Here is a 21,445-nt window from a genome sequence, read left to right as displayed (position 1 = left end):
TCCCCAACAGTTATTTTGTGGTCCGGGAAGTAAATATCTTGTTGCAGCCGTCTAAACAGACCAGAGTTCCTGAAAACACGAGCGTCATGAACCTTGCCCGGCCATCCCACGTAGATGTTGGTAAAACGTCCCCTGTGGTCCACCAGTGCTTGCAGCACCATGGAAAAGTAGCCCTTTCGGTTAATGTACTGGGTGGCCTGGTGGTCCGGTGCCAGGATAGGGATGTGAGTTCCATCTATGGCCCCACCGCAGTTTGGGAATCCCATCGCTGCGAAGCCATCTATGATCGCCTCCACGTTTCCCAGGGTCACTACCTTTGGCAGCAGTACATCAACGATTGCCTTCGCTACTTGCATCACAACAACCCCCACGGTAGATTTGCCCACCCCAAACTGGTTCGCGACTGACCGGTAGCTGTCTGGCGTTGCAAGCTTCCAGAGGGCTATGGCCACTCGCTTCTGTACACTCAGTGCAGCTCGCAACCGGGTGTCACTGCGCTTCAGGGCAGGGGACAGCAACTCACAAAGTTCCAGGAAAGTTCCCTTCCGCATGCGAAAGTTTCGCAGCCACTGGGATTCATCCCAGACCTGCAGCACTATGCGGTCCCACCACTCAGTGCTTGTTTCCCGTGCCCAGAATCGCCGTTCCATGGCATCAACATGACCCATTGCCACCGTGATGTCCTCGGCGCTGGGTCCCGTGCTTTCTGAGAGGTCTGTGCTACTCTCAGACTTCAGGCCATCACCGCGGTGCCGTAGCCTCCTCGCCTGACTTTTCTGCATCTGCCTCAGGGAAACCTGTATGATAAGCTGCGAGGCGTTGAGAGCGGCCACAACTGCAGCGATGGTCGCAGCGTGCTCCATGCTCGCAGTGCTGTGGCGTCCGCGCTGTCAATGACTGGAAAAGTGCGCGAACTGATTTCCCGCCGGCGCTTTCAGGGAGGGAGGGCGGGAGTGATGGACGGATGACGACAGTTACCCAAAAGCACCCTCGACACATTTTGTTACCCAGAAGGCATTGCCGGCTACACCCAGAATTCCAATGGGCAGAGGGGACTGTGGAAATGTGGGATAGCTGACCACAGTGCACCGCTTCGAATGTCGACGCTTTCACCGTTAGTGTGGACGCACAAAGTCGAATTACTGTCCTTAGTGTGGACACACACGTTCGACTTTGCAATATCAATTCCAAAAATTAGATGCAAGTAAAATCGAACTACTCTCGTAGTGTAGACAAGGCCTCAGACACGAGGGCACCTGGGCTCCAGATCCCTTTGTTGCTTGGGAAGGGATCCACTGGAGCTCTGGCTTCCCTCTGGAAAGAGCTTGCCATTCAGTGGGTATCGAGAAACACTAATGGGTTGGGCACGCTGCCCAAATCACCCCACATCCCCTCCTCCAACAAGAGACCTCGGGGCTGGTTTTTTGGTCTCGTTCCAGAGGGTTCACTCGGCCATCCCACGATCCCCCCACCCCTCATTTCCCCCTTGACATCGCTCCCAGGCACACCGCACCTTGACAGCCTCCCTCATGGCCACTGTCAAAGCTCCAGGGGTAAGGGGAGATCCTGTCTGGCCACCAGGAGCTAAGGGACCCAGAGTTCTAGGGACCGTGCTGGAGGTTTTGGTTAGGGGGAACTATGCTTAGTGAAGCTGGGCATGTAGCTGGAGAGCATCAACCCCACCCGGTAAGTACTCCTCTCTGCCCACCGTTGGCAGCTGGGGTTTCTGGGTCATTGCAAGTGGTCATTGCCCATCAGGCTATGTGTTTGCACCTGTCTCACCTGGAGTCTGTAGCCTTGTCTGCTCTGGAGACTGAGCGATTGCTTAGGGCCCCGAGCAGCTGATGGAGGCTCCCTACTGGCTTTTTCAGTATGTGCTGTGTGGGGGCCCCTCAAAATGTTCCTGCTTAGCCCAATGGGCTAGCACTGCCTCTGGCTCTGGAATGCTGCTTCCTGCCCAAGCGCACAGACCCCGGGAGCACTGTGGTTTAGGGAGACAGCACCCTCACGAAACTCTGCCAACTGGGTCCCAGCGGCGCCACTGGGACGGGGTCACCAGTAACAAAGCCGTCCCTGGCAGTTGTTTTCTCCCAGAAAAATGTTAACGCTGGTTTGCTATGTCTATCCTCTCTTGCCTGCTCTCTGCTTCCTTTCTCTCTTGTGTTTCTGTGTATGGCTGTTCACTGACTCGTGCAAGATGGGGAGGAGAATGCCTTGCTATTTGAAGCCCTTTCCTGAGTCACTCAGGTCCCGATCCAGCAAAACATTTAAGCACATGCAAGCGGTCCCAATGGGACTTAAAGTTAAGCACCGTTGCTGGATCATGCCCTGTGACCGTGATCCAAAGCCCACTGAGTCAATACACTCGTTGACATCACTGCACGGTGGGTGAGGCCTTACAAGTGAAATTCACTCCTGCACACAGGGCCAGCACGAGGGCTAGACACCACTTAGGCCTGGTGTGACGCTGTAAGTGGTGCTTGTAGCTGTATTCCGGGCATAGGGGAGAATTGCTTTCTATCCGCGGACTATTTTTGCAGATCGAATTTGGATAGAAATTTTGTATCCGCTCAGGGCTCTAGGAATAGCTACTCTCTAGGAAGTAACGAATTCAGCACACTTGGGTGAGAGGGTTTTGTGTGTGGACGCAAGCCGGGGTCGGGGCAACACCCGAGAAAGAGCCTGCATTAACTTGATAGTGAAGATGAACCCGAAGTGACTTAGGAGCTGAAGTCTCATTTTCAAAAGTGGCTCAGACACCTTGGTATTTCCTTCAAACTGCCCTAGGGGTTGGACCCGGATTCAGATCTGCCTTGTTCTGTGTGTTAGATTTTCATAGATTCATAGATGGTGGTGATGGGGGACTTCAACTATCCGGATATATGTTGGGAAAATAACTCAGCGGGGCACAGACTATCCAACAAATTCTTGGACTGCATTGGAGACAACTTTTTATTTCAGAAGGTTGAAAAAGCTACTAGGGGGGAAGCTGTTCTAGACTTGATTTTAACAAATAGGGAGGAACTCGTTGAGAATGTGAAAGTAGAAGGCAGCCTGGGTGAAAGTGATCATGAAATCATAGAGTTTGCAATTCTAAGGAAGGGTAGAGACAATGGATTTCAGGAAGGCAGATTTTGGGAAGCTCAGAGAGCTGATAGGTAAGGTCCCATGGGAATCAAGACTGAGGGGAAAAACAACTGAGGAGAGTTGGCAGTTTTTCAAAGGGACACTATTAAGGGCCCAAAAGCAAGCTATTCCGCTGGTTAGGAAAGATAGAAAATGTGGCAAAAGACCACCTTGGCTTAACCACGAGATCTTGCACGATCTAAAAAATAAAAAGGAGTCATATAAAAAATGGAAACTAGGACAGATTACAAAGGATGAATATAGGCAAACAACACAGGAATGCAGGGGCAAGATTAGAAAGGCAAAGGCACAAAATGAGCTCAAACTAGCTATGGGAATAAAAGGAAACAAGAAGACTTTTTATCAATACATTAGAAGCAAGAGGAAGACCAAAGACAGGGTAGGCCCACTGCTTAGTGAAGAGGGAGAAACAGTAACAGGAAACTTGGAAATGGCAGAGATGCTTAATGACTTCTTTGTTTCGGTGTTCACCGAGAAGTCTGAAGGAATGCCTAACATAGTGAATACTAATGGGAAGGGGGTAGGTTTAGCGGATAAAATAAAAAAAGAACAAGTTAAAAATCACTTAGAAAAGTTAGATGCCTGCAAGTCACCCGGGCCTGATGAAATGCATCCTAGAATACTCAAGGAGCTAATAGAGGAGGTATCTGAGCCTCTAGCTATTATCTTTGGAAAGTCATGGGAGACGGGAGAGATTCCAGAAGACTGGAAAAGGGCAAATATAGTGCCCATCTATAAAAAGGGAAATAAAAACAACCCAGGAAACTACAGACCAGTTAGTTTAACTTCTGTGCCAGGGAAGATAATGGAGCAAGTAATTAAGGAAATCATCTGCAAACACTTGGAAGGTGGTAAGGTGATAGGGAACAGCCAGCATGGATTTGTGAAGAACAAATCATGTCAAACCAATCTGATAGCTTTCTTTGATAGGATAACGAGCCTTGTGGATAAGGGTGAAGCGGTGGATGTGGTATACCTAGACTTTAGTAAGGCATTTGATACGGTCTCGCATGATATTCTTATCGATAAACTAGGCAAATACAATTTAGATGGGGCTACTATAAGGTGGGTGCATAACTGGCTGGATAACCATACTCAGAGAGTTGTTATTAATGGTTCCCAATCCTGCTGGAAAGGCGTAACGAGTGGGGTACCGCAGGGGTCTGTTTTGGGACCGGCTCTGTTCAATATCTTCATCAACGACTTAGATATTGGCATAGAAAGTACGCTTATTAAGTTTGCGGATGATACCAAACTGGGAGGGATTGCAACTGCTTTGGAGGACAGGGTCATAATTCAAAATGATCTGGACAAATTGGAGAAATGGGCTGAGGTAAACAGGATGAAGTTTAACAAAGACAAATGCAAAGTGCTCCACTTAGGAAGGAAAAATCAGTTTCACACATACAGAATGGGAAAAGACTGTCTAGGAAGGAGTACGGCAGAAAGGGATCTAGGGGTTATAGTGGACCACAAACTAAATATGAGTCAACAGTGTGATGCTGTTGCAAAAAAAGCAAACATGATTCTGGGATGTATTAACAGGTGTGTTGTGAGCAAGACACGAGAAGTCATTCTTCCGCTCTACTCTGCTCTGGTTAGGCCTCAGCTGGAGTATTGTGTCCAGTTCTGGGCGCCGCATTTTTAAAAAGATGTGGAGAAATTGGAAAGGGTCCAGAGAAGAGCAACAAGAATGATTAAAGGTCTTGAGAAAATGACCTATGAAGGAAGGCTGAAAGAATTGGGATTGTTTAGTTTGGAAAAGAGAAGACTGAGAGGGGACATGATAGCGGTTTTCAGGTATTTAAAAGGGTGTCATAAGGAGGAGGGAGAGAACTTGTTCACCTTAGCCTCTAAGGATAGAACTAGAAACAATGGGTTTAAACTGCAGCAAGGGAGGTCTAGGTTGGACATTAGGAAAAAGTTCCTAACTGTCAGGGTGGTTAAACACTGGAATAAATTGCCTAGGGAGGTTGTGGAATCTCCATCTCTGGAGATATTTAAGAGTAGGTTAGATAAATGTCTATCAGGGATGGTCTAGACAGTATTTGGTCCTGCCATGCGGGCAGGGGACTGGACTCGATGACCTCTCGAGGTCCCTTCCAGTCCTAGAATCTATGAATCAGCCCCAGCAGCTGCTGATCACGCCCAAGGGTGGCTGAAAGTAGGACCCAGTGCTCCTCTCCCAGCTGCAGCCCTTAGGGCAGGGGTGGGGAACCTTTTCTCTGTCACTGGCCATTGACCCACAGGAAAAATCAATCACGGGCCACTTACCTGCCAGGAGGGCGTGGAGGCTTGGTGCTTCCCCTGCAGCGGGTGGTGGGAGAGGGCGCCACGGGCCAGATGAAATTAACTAAGGGGCTGGATCCAGCCTGCGGGCCGTAGCTTTCCCCGCCCCTGCCTTAGGAGATCGGTGGACAAGCCGGTCACCCCCTGACACCGCATCTGAGCCCAGCTCCCTGCCCCTAGCCCAAGGCCACAGTCACGGCCCATGGTGCTGAAGGATGTGGTATCCCCGAGATTGCTCCGTGCTCTGCACCCCGGAGCCCGAGGTCCCCACTTCTGCTTGGGATGGTGGAGAGGGGCCTGGGGCTGGGAGGGTCCCTGCTGGGAGCCTTGGAGACTGGGCCAGCGAAGGGCCTGCAGGAACGAGCGCCTCCTGCTGAGCGCACCCCAGACCCTGACGCCCCGGGCTCAGGCTGCAACCTACAAGCAGATCGGGAAGCTGACCGGCCACATCAGGCCTGTGATGTGTCTCACTGTGAACCAGACTGCGAGCAACCATGACCTGGTCGTCACCGGCTCCAAGGATCACTACGTCAAGGTACCCTGGGACCCTCCCTCCCTCCCGCTCACAGGCAGCATAAGGGGCCTTTGAGCCCAGGAACCGCTGCTTGTGCCAGCCCTCCCCACCCCCATGCATAGCCGCTCTCCCGGAGGTGCCAGCTACAGGGGCTCGCTGCCCACCAAAGGCCTGGCGAGGAGGGGACATGCTGGGTGGTTTTGTCCAGAGCGCCCAGCGTCGGCCTAACTCCGCTCCCATGGGGGGCAGGAAGGAGCCGTTCTGTTGATCTCAGCGGGCGCAGAGGGAGGCCAGTACTGAGCACATTTGCAAATGCCACCAGGGTCTGAGAAATGCCATGAGCCCCCCAGCGCTCGTGGCCTGAAGGACCTGGTGGCTTTGCAGCTGGCCAGCGTTCCTGTCCCCACACCTGCCAGGTGTGTCTGTGGGTCACGGGGAGCAGGGTCTGTGCACTGCCCCTAAGAGCATCCTGGAACCCAGATCTGGGAAATGATGGAGGAGCTGCCATGTCTCAAAGTGCTGGGCAGCTCGGCAGCCGTGGAGACCAGAATTCCAGGTGCCCGGCCCAGGCCTCCCCTCCGCACCCCCCGCTTCCTCCTGATGCCTCACGCGTGGAAAGTGGAACCCACCTCCTCCTGCCCTCTGTGGCCTCTGCTGAACCTGCTGCCAAGGAGGCTATTTTGTCTTTGCAACGTGGCCCCTGCCAGCCGGACGCTGAGCTGCGTCCGCACGTTGGCCACCAAACCATTGGAGGAGGTGGAGATTTCCAGTCCCAGCTGAGCCGGGCGAGGTTCGAACCTGCGACCTGTATCTCAGCCCTAGTGCTGAGCCATCGTGTCCCCACATGGCCTCTGCCCAAGGATCCCAGCATGGCATAAGCAGGCAGAACCCTGCCGCTGCCAATCCATCCCTGTCTCATTTCACTGGGCCGTGGCTCAGCATCCCAGTGATAGCTGTGTGGTCGGACGCTCTCGCCATCCCCCTGCCTTGCTGAAAGGGCTGTTGCTGGCCTAATGACCTGAGAGCGACTGGTCTCCTTTGCCACCGGGGTTCACAGCAGCTGCCCTCCGGGCTGTTGCCTTGCAGATGTTTGAGATTGCGGACAGCGTGGTGGGGAACGTCGGCCCCACCCATAACTTCGAGCCCCCGCACTACGACGGCATCGAGTGTCTGGCCATCCAGGGTGACGTGCTCTTCAGCGGCTCTGGGGACAACGGGATCAAGAAGTGGGACCTGCAGCAGCAGGAGCTCCTCCAGGTACGGAGGGGGACGAGCAGGAAGGCCCTGCTGCTGGGCGGGGGGCAGAGAGATGGGCTAGACCCGCAGCGTGCTGTTTCGAGGGCCAGTGCCAGGGTCTGGAGCGAGGACTTAGAACCTGCTGGAGAGTCGCTGTCCAGTCTGGAGCGTGCTCCCGCCATCCTGGGGGCAGAGGATCAGACAGCAGACACAAGGACCCCATCCCTACGTTGCACATGGGGCCTCCAGGCAATGGAAGAGCCCCGGGGGTTGCAAACGACAGTGGCTGGCAGGGTGGGTCCCGAAGGCAGTTTACAGCCGTGGGCAATGCACGGTAGCCAGTTCTATAGGGCTGGGCCCCACCTGCTGCGGTTAAAGGGCTCAGTGGCCTATGGGGAATGGGGACAGGTTGGTCTGGGGGTAGATAGCGCTCGGCGGTGTCCCTATTTCTGACCCCGGTGAGTGTGGCTGTCTGGTCTCCGGGCGCCACAGGCCGCGGTGCCTGGCTCTCCAGGTCAGTGGTGACGCGCTGCAGTGCGGGGATGGCCTCCGGTGGGTCTGGGATAGAGCAGCAGCCGAAGGGGGCGTGCAGGCCGGTGCTGGGAGGCAGGAGGTCTGGCTCTGCCATGAGACTTGGCTAACATTTCAGAGGCCTCCATTGATTTTTTTTTTTTTTTTTTTTAGTGGTGGGGGGCTCTGTTTTGGAGAACCTACCATGTGCCCGCCCGGGGCTGGGTTGTTCAGAGGAGCTGGGCACTGTGGGAGTCAAGGGGAGCAGTGGGGGCTCTGCCCCTCTGAAAATGGGGTGGTCGGGGTGTCCCCCAAAATGGAGCTGCCCAGAGCTAGTCACCATTTGTGGCTGTGTGACCCTCCCCCACAGTCTCTCCCCTATGAAATTAGGCTAATGCTCATTTTTCTTCCCACTGGAGCGCTGAGGATTGATGGCAGACAAATAATTAGAGAGATGGGGGGTGAGGGGGAATCTCTTTTATTGGACCAGCTCCTGTGGGTGGAAGGGACAAGCTTTCAAGCCCCACCCTGGAAGAAGAGCTGAGTTTGCAGACTTGTCCCTTCCCCCCCCCCCGCCCGAAATTGGCCCAATCAAAGAGATTCTCTCCCCCATCTTGTGTGTCTCGTATCCTGGTTGCCAGCTCGGCTTGGATTGATTAGAGCTTGGAGATCCCCTGGTCAATCCCAATGAGCAATTGTCTCCTGGGGCGGAGCCCTCTTCTCTCCTGCTGAGCTGCTTCTGTAGCTCACCAGAGTCCCCTTGTCTTGAATTCAAATCCTCGGCTGCTGCTTGATGAGAAATCGAGCGGAGCTTAAAAATTCCAGCTCTCAGCCACGGTACAGATGTGGGGGGTTTGTCTCAGCCCATTACAGAGCCAGCAGCCAGCTGCAAACCCAGCATCTGGCTCTGGCTGCTGGCCTGACCCTGCCCTGGAGCTCAGGGGGCAGTTTGGGTCTTGATGGCCCCGGCTGGCAGCGTGGATCGTGGGCGCTCACTGGCTCTGCCCTGTCTCTGTGCCTGCCAGCAAATCCCCAACGCGCACAAGGACTGGGTCTGTGCCCTGGCCTTCGTCCCCGGCCGCCCCATGCTGCTGAGCGCCTGCCGCGGGGTCGTGGTGAAGGTCTGGAACATGGAGAACTTCTCGCCCGTTGGGGAGATCAAGGGCCACGACAGCCCCATCAATGCCATCTGCACCAATTCCAAGCACATATTCACTGCTTCCAGGTGAGGGCAGTGGGTAGGGCTAGGCCCCTGCGGCATGGGAGAGGGAGGTCTGACCCCCAACTCCCCCCAGTGCAGCAGAGCTGCAGGAGCTCTCCAAACCCACTGTTGCTCCCCCCATGTGGCAGGGCCTGGAATGGCACTGGGAGCGAGGGATGGGAACAGCGCCGGAGCCAGGCTGCAGGCGGTTTGGTGTGGGGCAGCAGTCGGCTGCAGGGCCCCCAACCCCTCTCCATCTAGCCTCTCCTCTCCTCCATCTCTCAGCCATTGTTAGGTCGCCCCACAGTGAGGCTCTTCTGCCCCATCCAGTTATGCCAAGCGCTGGTCCTGCCCTGCCCCGCCATGCTTTTGGGATGCTCTTGCCAGCTCCTTTGATGTGCCGGGACTAGCCAGACCTGGTGCTGCTGGCCCTGCCACCCTCAGCGCAGAGAACGGACTTCCTGCCAACCGGGCACCAGCTCCTCCTCGACGGCGCCTTGTGCATCTCCAATGAGAGCACCACCGCCCCCTCCTTCCGCTCCCCGGCCCCTGTGCACAGCCCTGGCCCCCAGAGTGGGTCCCCGGGTTCACAATGTCTCTGGCACCGTCTCTGATCTCCTCTTTTCCGACCATGTCCCTTTTCTCCTTTCCTTTCTCTTCCGCCCCCCCCTCCCCCTCCACCCTCTGTTTCTCTCTGTGCCGCAGTGACTGCCAGGTAAAGCTATGGACTTACGTGCCTGGGCTCACCCCCTGCCTTCCTCACTTCCTCACCGCGTCCTTGCCATAAAGGGGCGTGCCACTAGCCTGCCTTGACCCTCCTCCTCCTCCTCTCTCTGGCTCTCACCCCCTCTGGCTCTCTCTCCTTTTCTTTCTCTGTCTCTTCTCTCTCCGCTCTGGTCTCAGCTGCTTCTTAACAGTATGAGATTCTTTTGGATTTTCCCCCCATGTAGAGCTCTTTGCAAGAGGAGACTGTCCTCTTGCCCCCCCCCTCCCAGTCCCCCAGGTGATTGGATCCAGCGGCCAGCTCGGGGCTGCATGGGGTTTGCCCATCTGACTACTGCTCCTCCTGGGCCACTGCTGGGGGGATCCCCGCCCCATCCCCATCCCCCACTGCGTCACTGGCCACTGCCAGTGAGGTGCCACTGGCTGAGCCTGCGCTCTGGTAGAGTGCCCCGTTACTGGCGCTCTGGGGGATTATCCCGCTGGCGGGCAGCTGGGCGCATCTGCTCCCTCCTTGCGCCGGTGCCCGCCCGCTTGGGGCACAGCGGCCTTGCTCTCCTGGGCTGCAGCGTGATGCATTTGGGGGCGGGGGAGTTGGGGGCAGGGCGTGGCCTATAGCTGATTGTACTCGCTGTGCTGCCTCTCCCAGCTGGGGCAGGGGCAGCCCCCGGCCTCACTTCCTCTCTCTCTTCCTTCCCCAGCGACCTGACAGTGAAGCTCTGGAGCTGGAGAAGATTGCTGAACGGCCCGACCTAGGCACTGGAAAGGCCGGAGCCAGGGGGACTGTCAGGCTCCCTGGCGGGCCCAGGCCCCAGCCCCTCTCCCTGGCTGTGAAGAGCTGGGAGCGGCCTGGCCTGTGTGTGCTCCAGTTTCCAGGACTCTGGGGTGACGGCGTCTCAGCTGGGGCTTTGTGAACTGCCCGCTTCCACGGCTAGGGGGCGTCGTTCCCGTCCAGCCCCACGCTGGGTTTCCATGATGCAGAGGGCTTTCTGCTGACCAGGGCGTGGCCAGGCAGTGCTTCGGGACATGGCCTTGCCAGCCACGGGGAGGCCCCCAAGCTGAGAGACTCAACGGGATCATTCCAATCTGTCCCGCAGCCCGTTCAGCAGCCCCAGATCCTGGATGTGCGAGAGGGATCCTGCCAGCTGCATCCTGCTGCTGGCCTCTGCTCCTCCTGGGTGCCTGGGGTCTCATTCCTTCTGCAAGCGGGTGCAGGCCCCTCTCCACGCTTCGTCGTTCAGCAGAGCTGGGATCTGCCGGCCGGTACCGAAATACGGAGAGGGCTTGTGTGCTGCCGACCCCAGCCTAGCACCAGCAGGGTGCATGGAGCCCCGTTCGCAGCACTGGCTGCGGTACCATCCTGGAGCTGGGACTCACTCTGTCCCATCTGCTACCATGTGTGCTGCAGGGGCAGGGCTGACTAAGGTCTAGCACCCTACGGCTCACCCCTTTCAGGCCCCCAATTAGCGGTTAGCACCGTAGAGCCAGAGTGCTAGCCCGGTTCCCACTAATCACTGGTGACAGGGCACAGTGTCCACTTCAGAAGCTGACTCCTTTAGCCCCCAAAGCCTTGGGGGAAGCCTGTGGTTCCGACAGGTCCCATCCCTTATGCTCCTCAGGACACAGTAGTAACCCCCCTTCTGAGGGCCCTGTTCTGCAGCCCTTATGTTGGGCAGGGCCGTGGGCCTGCAGCAGGAGACTGCTTGGCAGCGCTCCCCAGCATAAGGGTTACAGACCTGGGGCCGCACTACTCGGAAGGTGGAGTCTCATGAGCAACGGGGTGTCCCAGCACTGACTCTCTCCCAGGACCCTGTTTCCTTCCTGGTCCTTTACACTCAGCCCTTCCACCTCCCGCTGACCCCCATTTCAGGTACGATCCCCCAAAGAGTACAAGGGTCAGTTTTTTCTCTGAGCTGACAGCGTCTCCCATCCCACCATCCCCTTCAGCCCTAGAAACAAAGTCACTTGCTTTAAGATTCCAAGGCAAAGTTTCTCTCTGGCCAGAGCTGGGTTGTGGGACCCAGGGGAGTAGGACAAATGGCCTTCATCGGTGGCCTCTTCAAAGGCAGTGGGCCATTGGCACTGGGACTGACCCAGAGCGGGGCTCGTTCCACCCCTCCCTGCCATACCCCAAAGTTCCACCCCGCGATTCTTCTGGTGCCCAGCCCTGCAACTCTTAGCTGAATTGTCCCATGCCTCACCCTGTTCGTCCAGGGGCTCCTCCACCTTCCACTACAGCCCTGCTTTACCCTGGGACAATGCCCAGCCTGGGGTGTAGTCTGTCTGCGTGATCCCCACCAGGCACTGGCAGGAGCACTGCTTTACATTAAGGTTCTTTTGGTGATGGGCTAACCTTACCCCGTCCTGCATTTCCAGTGTGAACAGCTGTAGATGGAAACCCAGACAGTAGAGATGGAGCAGGACTAACCATGGTCACTTTGTCTAGCCCTCACCCTGTGTCTATACTATAGAAGTGTTGCAAACAGCAGGTGCATTTTCCTGCCCGGATAGGATTTTGGAGATGTTAACGCTTGCTACGGCTTTCTCGCTGTATGGGTTGTGGGATCCATTGGAGCAGTCTGTGTTCAGGAGAAGATGTGTAGATCTTTTATACCCTGATGTATTACTGTAATTACAATTATTTAATCAATAAAATGAATAAAAGCATTAAGTACATCAAAAAACATCAAAATGAAACAGAGGATTGCTATGTACAGGGTGGGAGATTGCATGTGAGTGATGTTCGTCCATCGTTATCGATGAAGACCTCAACCACTCATTCTTTCGATGACCGGGCTCTGTACGTCTGAAGATGACTGATCAGTCCTATTCGGGCGTGGAACGTCCTGTCACACGTCGGGCAGACAAGTAATGGCACTGTCGATGATGTACAAGCAGCTCTAGACTTGCGCAGCTCACGCTTTTTTTCAGCCTCAGCAATTCGCCTCGCCTCAGAGGTATTACTGCCTGTGTGAATGAATGTATAGCCACAGCCTGACTGGGACAGCTGTCCTTCATTAGCAAGGCGAGTTTCGCTAAGGGCTGCAATGTCAATGTTGTAGCGTGCGAGCTCTCTAGCGACAAGTGCTGTTCTTCTCTCCGGTCTATCTGCCGTGATGTTGTCCAGTAACGTGTGCACATTCCATGTGCCAATAGTGATCGGTGTCACTCTAAGTTTTGTTTTTATACGACCGCTTTTGTGGGATCCCCGCCAGCCGCGGTATGCTGGCCAGGGTAAGGTGAAGCAGGCAATGTTTAAGGCACCTTTTCTAGCCTCCTCATTCTACGGAGGTGAGCAGTGCAATCCTGAATAGGGCTGCTCAGTCGCTCAACAAGATGCCGAGCTCCACTGCTGCTTCGGTCAGTGAGGAACGACCATTATGCCTGAGCCGCCTATGTGCAGGTCCGCAGCTACAGCTCCCAGTGTATCCACACCTGCTGCTTCGTCGCTCGCCCATCGCCACAGGACTTGATATGATGTAATAGGATACGATATGTCGAGACTTGCGCATGAATTGGATTAAAGTGAGGGAGAGTTGCGCGATGTCAGCCTCACTCTCTCTTCCCAGTTCCTATCTGTATCCAGTGGCAAGAACAGAAGTCGAGACGGCTGGAGATAGGGCAGGGCGCAGTGGATGACCAGGACGCCTACGTGTCTTGTTGTGCTCTTAAGCGTTCCACAACGCTTGCTGTCATCACCTTCGTGACCATTGAACCAGGTTGCCTCAGTCAGCCAGATCCAGCCTTCGCATGCAATGGGTAGACAGGCCCTAACTCACAGAGAGTCTCATACTCATCGGCTACCCTCACCTGGTTTAGCCCACCGGTCGAGACGGTCTCCGGGGTGTGGCCGCTGTCACATGCTGACAGCTCCTTGGAGTCACAGGTGAGAGCTGGGTATTGTCAAGTGGGGACCAAAGTGGATGAGCTACTCCTAGGAGTACGACTGCTCCCCCATCAGAGGTACTACCCCTCCCTGACAACCCCATGTGAGTAGATAACCGCTCGATAGCTTTCTTCACCATGTAGTTTTTGACAGGTTACCACACCCCATCCCCATTGCCGGCGCCGTCCCCATTTTTCTGTGTTTTGCCGGGGGAAGGTTGCGTACTTGTGTTTTGACATATTTAGAGAAAAAAGTATGAAAGACTAGAAAGAGAGACTGTAAGGGGTTTGCAGCTCCCTCCCCGTCCGTCTGCGCAGGAGACAACACTAGGGTGACCAGACGTCCCGATAAAATCGGGACCGTCCCGATATTTAGGTATTTGTCCCGCATCCCGATTGATCTTCGGTCGGGACGCTGCACTCCGCTTTTTTTTTTTTTTTCTCCGCCGGCAGCACTCAGCTGTTCTCGGCTTTTTTTTTTTTTTCTTCTCCTCTGACTGCCGGCAGCACTCAGCTGTTCTCCGTTGGTTCCCCCCCCCCCTCCTAAAAACCAGAGGCTGAAGGTATGCATACCTAAGGAAGGGTGAATAATCTCCTCTGACTGCCCACAGCACTCGGCTGTTCTCAGCTCCTGCCCCCGACTGCCGGCAGCACTGGGCCACAGTAGAGAATTGGGAGAGGGAGCTGTTTGTGTCCTTATACCGGCAGCACTCAGTTTTTTGGGTTTTTTTGCTCCACCAGATACCCCCCCCCTTGTGTCCCGATATTTTCTTCCTGTCATCTGGTCACCCTAGACAACACTCCTCGCTATGATACTTCTGGGATACCTTGGTTCAGGGGAAAATTAGCTCAGTGTTAATGGTTCAGGCCTGCAGTCAGACCGAGCAAAGATAGAGAGTCTGTGTCACAGGGCAACGGTGAGGGATGATCTCTTCCGGCCTCTAAGTGCCCTCTACAGGCTGGTGTCTCGCCTGCCGCTGGTCCCGGTGTACCTCCCAGACCCCGGTGCCCCTCTACGTCAGGGTCCTGCCCCCGGCAGTAACCCACTATCTGGGTGTCCAGGGGAACCCCCAACCCTCTAACCACACCTTGCCTCAGTGGCTACTGCCAGTCACTGTCTAGCCCCCGCTCACTGGGGCGGACTGCAGTATATAAACCACGCATCATCGGCAAGGGGGGTTGGACCAGCTGCCTCTGCCTATCTCTCGGGTGCCCCTCTGCAGCCCGAGTACCTTTTTTAGGTGTAAGAGTATCCGGACTCACCCCTGCGGCGCCTCCTGCTGGTCGTCCAGGGAATTAGCTCTCCAGCCTCTGGAGCGCCCTCTGCAGGCCAGTGATCCGCCTGGCCTCTGCACGCAGGCTCCCGTGTCCTTCCCAGGACCCCGGTGCCCCTTGTTCTGGGTGCTGCCCCCTGGCAGTACCCACACATGCTAGGTCTCCCCTCCCAGGTGAACCCCTACCCACTAACCCCACCTCACCTCAGGATAAGGCCACTGCCAGTTACCAGGTAGCCCCCACTCTCTGGGGCAGACTGCAGTATAAGCCACTCATCGGCAAGGTTGGGTTCGGACCTGCTGCCTTGGCTTGGGCTGCCCTCTGCAACCCCCAGTACCCCTTGGCCTATTACCAGGCCACAGCCTGGGGCTATCCAGGCTGGAGCTCCACAGCTCCTCAGCCTTTCCCCAGCCCTGCTCCACTCAGGTATCCTGTCTAGCTCCCTGCAGCCAGGCCCTTCTCTCTCTGCACTCAGAGAGAGACTCTTGAGCGCCTGGCTCCCAGCCTTCTTATACAGGCCAGCTGGGGCTGATTGGGGCATGGCCCAGCTGTGGCTACTTCCCCAATCAGCCCAGTAGCTTTTCCCTTTGCCCCAGCCCTCTGCCAGGGCTGTTTTAAACCCCTCAGGCAGGAGTGCAGTAGCCACCCTGCTACACACCCCCCACCTCAAGATCCCCTCCACCGGGGGGGTAGGGTGTCTGTCTATCCCTAACGCCCCAGCATTCCTCTCAGCTGGGCCCGCAGGAAATCCCTCTCTGCTCGCAGGCTGTCCAGTGCAAGGAGCAGCTGCTCACTTCCTCCATAGTTTGGGTTCCCATGGTTGCCTTTTCAGCTCCCCCATGGGATCCCAGGTTTGTCTGGGGCCTCCCTGCCCCTGACAATCCCCTCTGTGGGGCCCTGGTCGTCACCACCCCCTCCTTCGGGGCAGTCTCAGACCCAGCCTGATCCTCTGGCCTCCCCCTCCGTCTCTGGGGGCTAGGCCGCTTTTCCCGGCGCCCCTTGTGGCAGAGGAGGCACAGCCAGTGCTCACCCCTGCCCACCTCAGGGCTAGCCTGGGCCCTGCGAGTTCCGTGAGGGCACTCCCCCTTCTTGTGCCCTGGCTCCCCACAGGCCCAACACAATTTGAGCCCCCCTGTTGGCTTCACAGGGGGCACTCGAGTCAGTCCACGGTCTGTCTCTGGCACAGCCCTTCCTTCAGGGCTCGCCTGGGCCCTGTGAGGGCACACCCTCTTCAAGTGTCCTGGTTCCCCACAGGCCCAACAGTTCTTTGACCTTGGCACCGGCCTCCTGCCCAAGGTGCCTGGCCCCCAATGAGGTCCTTGTGCCCTCCCCCGCAGCAGCTGGAGCAGCCTGGCTTGCTGCTCGGCGAGACGGGCCACACGGGCTCTCCAATAATAGTCCTTCATGGTTTTCTCCACCTTTGGTTCTCAAGTCTCTGCATTGGGCAATAGTCCACAGTCCTTGCCTTGGCCCCTTGTGTCACGGGTGGACCGCTATACCCGCATTCTCCACCATATGTAAGAGTATCCGGACTCACCCCTGCGGCGCCTCCTGCTGGTCGTCCAGGGAATTAGCTCTCCAGCCTCTGGAGCGCCCTCTGCAGGCCAGTGATGCGCCTGTCCTCTGCATTCAGGCTCCAGTGTCCCTCCCCGGACCCCGGTGCCCCTTGCTCTGGGTGCTGCCCCCTGGCAGTACCCACACACGCTAGGTCTCCCCTCCCAGGGGAACCCCCACCCACTAACCCCACCTCACCTCAGGATAAGGCCACTGCCAGTCACCAGCTAGCCCCCACTCTCTGGGGCAGACTGCAGTATAGGCCACTCATCATCGGCAAGGTTGGGTTCGGACCTGCTGCCTTGGCCTAGCCCTGGGCTGCCCTCTGCAACCCCCAGTACCTCTTGGCCTATTACCAGGCCACAGCCTGGGGCTATCCAGGCTGGAGCTCCCCAGCTCCTCAGCCTTTCCCCAGTCCTGCTCCACTCAGGTATCCTGTCTAGCTCCCTGCAGCCAAGCCCTTCTCTCTCTGCACTCAGAGAGAGACTCTTGAGCTCCTGGCTCCCAGCCTTCTTATACAGGCCAGCTGGGGCCTGATTGGGGCATGGCCCAGCTGTGGCTACTTCCCCAATCAGCCCAGTAGCTTTTCCCTTTGCCCCAGCCCTCTTCCAGGACTCTTTTAAACCCCTCAGGCAGGAGCGGGGTAGCCACCCTGCTACAGTAGGCCTTTATCTAGGCCTGCAGCCTGGGGTTTTGCCCAGCGCCCTCAATCAGGGCGGGGCGGCAATCGAGAAGGGGCTGTGGCCTACAGGCAGGCAGGCAGGCAGAGCAACAGAAGGTCCATTTGCCTGGCCACTGATCAGGGTGGGGCAGCAAGCAAGTAGGGGGGCTCTGGCCTACAGTCCGGCAGAGCTGTGGCAGTCTAGGGGAGGTTACCTCTCTGGTGGGAGAGTCAGCACAACCGTCTGGCATCCGGATTCAGGTGGGAGCCAGACCAATGCAGGCCTCCTGACAACCAGGTGGGGATGCTACCACTCCTGACGTTGGGTTGCCAGGGGTAGGGGAACCCAGGCCCTCCCACTCACCTACATCCCATCCCAGGGCCCTAATAGAAGCGGAGTGGCCTGCCACTGGGTCAGCGGGGAAAATCCAACTGCAACACACTGGCTGGCTTGTAGTCAATGACACAGCTGAATCTGATTTGGCTTCCCTGGGCTCCTTCCTGCACGACCATTCTGTGTGTACATGGGTTCCAGGGTTGTTGTTTGCCTTGGACCACGAAAAAGTTCAAGGAGCTGAGATTACAGAAAAGTCCCATAAAATGTAAAAGGGCTTAAAGCCAATGGGGTTCTCTCTCTCCCTCTTTCTCTCTCCACATACACCACATCTATCTATCTATCTATCCCCATACACCCCCTCTATCTATCTAGCTACATACTCCATAGACTCATAGACTCATAGACTTTAAGGTCAGAAGGGACCATTATGATCATCTGGTCTGACCCCCTGCATGCTGCAGGCCACAAAACCGTCCCTACCCTTCCCTTGACTCTGCTGATGAAGTCCCCAAATCCTGTGTTTTAGTGACTTCAATTGGCAGAGAACCCTCCTGCTAGCGATCCCTGCCCCATGCTGCGGAGGAAGGCGAAAAACCTCCAGGGCCTCAGCCAATCTACCCTGGAGGAAAATTCCTTCCCAACCCCAAATATGGCCATCAGTAATACCCCGAGCATGTAGGCAAGAGTCTCCGGCCTGACCCTTGTTAGCCATTATACTATTTACCTACCATTGCTCGGTATTCCTCAGATAATATGTTTTATCATTAAACCATTCCCTCCATAAACTTATCTAACTTAATCTTAAAACCAGACAGGTCCCTCGCCCCCACCGTTTCCCTCGGAAGGCCGTTCCAATATTTCACCCCTCTGACGGTCAGAAATCTTCGTCTAATTTCAAGCCTAAACTTCCCCACGGCCAGTTTATATCCATTCGTTCTCGTGTCCACATTAGTACTAAGCTGGAATAATTCCTCTCCCTCCCTTGTATTTATCCCTCTGATATATTTAAAGAGAGCAATCATATCCCCCCTCAGCCTTCGTTTTGTCAGACTAAACAACCCGAGCTCCTCCAGTCTCCTTTCATACGACAGGTTTTCCATTCCTCTGATCATCCTAGTGGCCCTTCTCTGCACCCGTTCCAATTTGAGTTCATCTTTTTTAAACATGGGAGACCAGAACTGCACACAGTACTCCAAATGAGGTCTCACCAGCGCCTTATACAACGGAAGCAGCACCTCCTTATCCCTACTAGATATGCCTCGCCTAATGCATCCCAAGACCGCATTGGCTTTTTTCACCGCCACATCACATTGTCGACTCATAGTCATCCTCCGGTCTACAAGAACCCCTAGGTCCTTCTCCTCTTCCGTTACTTCTAACCAATGCGTCCCCAGCTTGTAACTAAAATTGTTGTTAGTCATCCCTAAATGCATCACCTTACACTTTTCACTATTAAATTTCATCCTATTTCTGATACTCCAATTCACAAGCTCATTCAAGTCTCCCTGCAGCATATCCCTATCCTCCTCCGAATTGGCAACGCCTCCCACCTTCGTATCGTCCGCAAACTTTATCGGTCCACTCCTGCAATCGGTTCCGAGGTCAGTTATAATAAAATGGGTCCCAAAACCGAACCCTGAGGAACTCCACTGGTAACCTCCCTCCAACCTGACAGTTCACCCTTCAATACCACCCGCTGCATTCTCCCCATTAACCAATTCCTTATCCACCTCTGGATTTTCATATCGATCCCCATCTTTTCCAGTTTAATCAATAATTCCTCATGGGGTACAGTATCAAACGCTTTACTGAAATCCAGGTATATTAGGTCCACCGCATTTCCCTTATCTAATAAGTCCGTTACTTTCTCGAAGAAGGGGATCAGATTCGTTTGGCACGATCTGCCCTTCGTAAAACCATGTTGTAATTTATCGCACTTGCCATTAACCTCAAGGTCCTCAACTACTTTCCCTTTCAGAATTTTCTCCAGCACCTTGCACACTACAGATGTTAAACTAACAGGCCTGTAGTTACCCGGATCACTTTTTTTCCCTTTCTTGAAAATAGGAACCACATTAGCTATTCTCCAGTCTAACGGAACCACTCCTGAGTTTACAGATTCATTAAATATTATCGCTAATGGGCCTGCTATTTCCCGCGCCAATTCCTTCAATATTCTCGGATGAAGATCATCCGGTCCTCCCGATTTAGCACCATTAAGGCATTCGAGTTTTGTTTCTACCTCGGATACGGTAATCCCCCATTCTGTTTGCCCCTCTGTCACGGTGCTAGTATCCCTAATACCTTCATTGGCCTCATTAAACACCGATGCAAAATATTCATTGAGATATTGTGCCATGCCTAGATTATCTTTAATCTCCTCTCCGGCGAAAGTCTTCAGCGGTCCGACTTCTTCCTTCCCCCCTCTATCTATCCCCATACACCCCATCTATCTATCTATCCCCATATACCACATTTATCTATCTATCTACATACTCCCCCTCTATCTATCTATCTATCCCCATACACCCCATCTATCTATCTATCTACATACTCCTCCTCTATCTATCTATGTATCTATCCGCATACACCCCATCTATCTATCTATCTATCCCCATACACCACATCTATCTATCTACACACTCCCCCTCTATCTATGTATCTATCCGCATACACCCCATCTATCTATCTATCTATCCCCATACACCACATCTATCTATTTATCTATCTACATACTCCCTCTATCTATCTATCTATCTATCTATCTAGAGGGGGAGTATGTAGATAGATAGATGGGGTGTATGCGGATAGATAGATACATAGATAGATAGAGGGGGAGTATGTAGATAGATAGATAGATGGGGTGTATGGGGATAGATAGAGGGGGAGTATGTAGCTAGATAGATAGAGGGGGATGATGTCGCTAGATATGTGTATGGGGATAGATAAATAGATAGAGGGGGTGTATGGGGATAGATAGATGTGGGGGTGTATGGGGGTAGATAGATAGATGTGGTGTATGTGGAGAGAGAAAAAGGGAGAGAGAGAACTCCATTGGCTTTAAGCCCTTTTACATTTTATGGGACTTTTCTGTAATCTCAGCTCCTTGAACTTTTTCGTGGTCCAAAGCAAACAACAACCCTGGAACCCATGTACACAGAGAATGGTCGTGTAGGAAGGAGCCCAGGGAAGCCAAATCAGATTCAGCTGTGTCATTGACTACAAGCCGGCCAGTGTGTTGCAGTTGGATTTTCCCCGCTGACCCAGTGGCAGGCCACTCCGCTTCTATTAGGGCCCTGGGATGGGACGTAAGTGAGTGGGAGGGCCTGGGTTCCCCTACCCCCGGCAACCCAACGTCAGAAGTGGTAGCCTCCCCACATGGTTGTCAGGAGGCCTGCATTGGTCTGGCTCCCACCTGAATCCGGATGCCAGACGGTTGTGCTGACTCTCCCACCAGAGAGGTAACCTCCCCTAGACTGCCACAGCTCTGCCGGACTGTAGGCCAGAGCCCCCCTACTTGCTTGCTGCCCCACCCTGATCAGTGGCCAGGCAAATGGACCTTCTGTTGCTCTGCCTGCCTGCCTGTAGGCCACAGCCCCTTCTCGATTGCTGCCCTGCCCTGATTGAGGGCCCTGGGCAAACAGACTCTCTACCATTACTTGGCCTGACTGCAGGCTAGAACCATTAACACTGAGCTACTTTTCCCCTGAACCAAGGTACCCGGAAGTATCATAGCAAAGGGCGTGGTCTCCCGCCCAGACGGACGGGGAGGGAGCCGTGAATCCCTTACAGTCTCTCTTTCTACTCATTCATACTTTTTCTCTAAATATGTCAAAACACAGGCACACAACCTTCCCCCGGCCAAACACAGAAAAATAATACAAAATAAATTTTCAAAATGGCAGACGGCACCAAAAACATACACGACTGGAAATGGGGAGGGAGGGCGGGACGTAAATGCTACACAGTGCATGGAAACCTATCAAAAAGTACATGGTGATGAAAGCTATCGAGCAGTTAACTACTCACATGGCTGCGCAGAGCAGGCGGCCAATGGGGAAGAAGCCATGGTCTGGCACAAAGCTCCCAGGGAAGGGAGGCTGGCTTTTCCCAGAG

At 54.7% G+C, this 21,445-nt stretch overlaps 1 protein-coding gene across 1 annotated transcript; it reads left to right on the top strand.

Annotated features, from left to right (window-relative positions):
* The first annotated feature begins 5,873 nt into the window (after positions 1 to 5,873).
* On the top strand, positions 5,874 to 11,497 carry LOC128836924 (kinesin-like protein KIF21B). Its single transcript, XM_054027658.1, has 4 exons — positions 5,874 to 5,971; positions 7,037 to 7,207; positions 8,722 to 8,921; positions 10,319 to 11,497. The coding sequence occupies exons 1-4, from the start codon at positions 5,897 to 5,899 to the stop codon at positions 10,371 to 10,373; spliced, it is 501 nt and encodes a 166-aa protein (XP_053883633.1). The 5' UTR covers positions 5,874 to 5,896; the 3' UTR covers positions 10,374 to 11,497.
* Positions 11,498 to 21,445: the final 9,948 nt, after the last annotated feature.

The sequence above is a fragment of the Malaclemys terrapin genome, chromosome 4, assembly GCF_027887155.1.
Source record: "Malaclemys terrapin pileata isolate rMalTer1 chromosome 4, rMalTer1.hap1, whole genome shotgun sequence".
Lineage (NCBI taxonomy): Eukaryota > Metazoa > Chordata > Testudines > Emydidae > Malaclemys > Malaclemys terrapin.
This window is presented reverse-complemented; position numbering and strand designations above follow the sequence as displayed.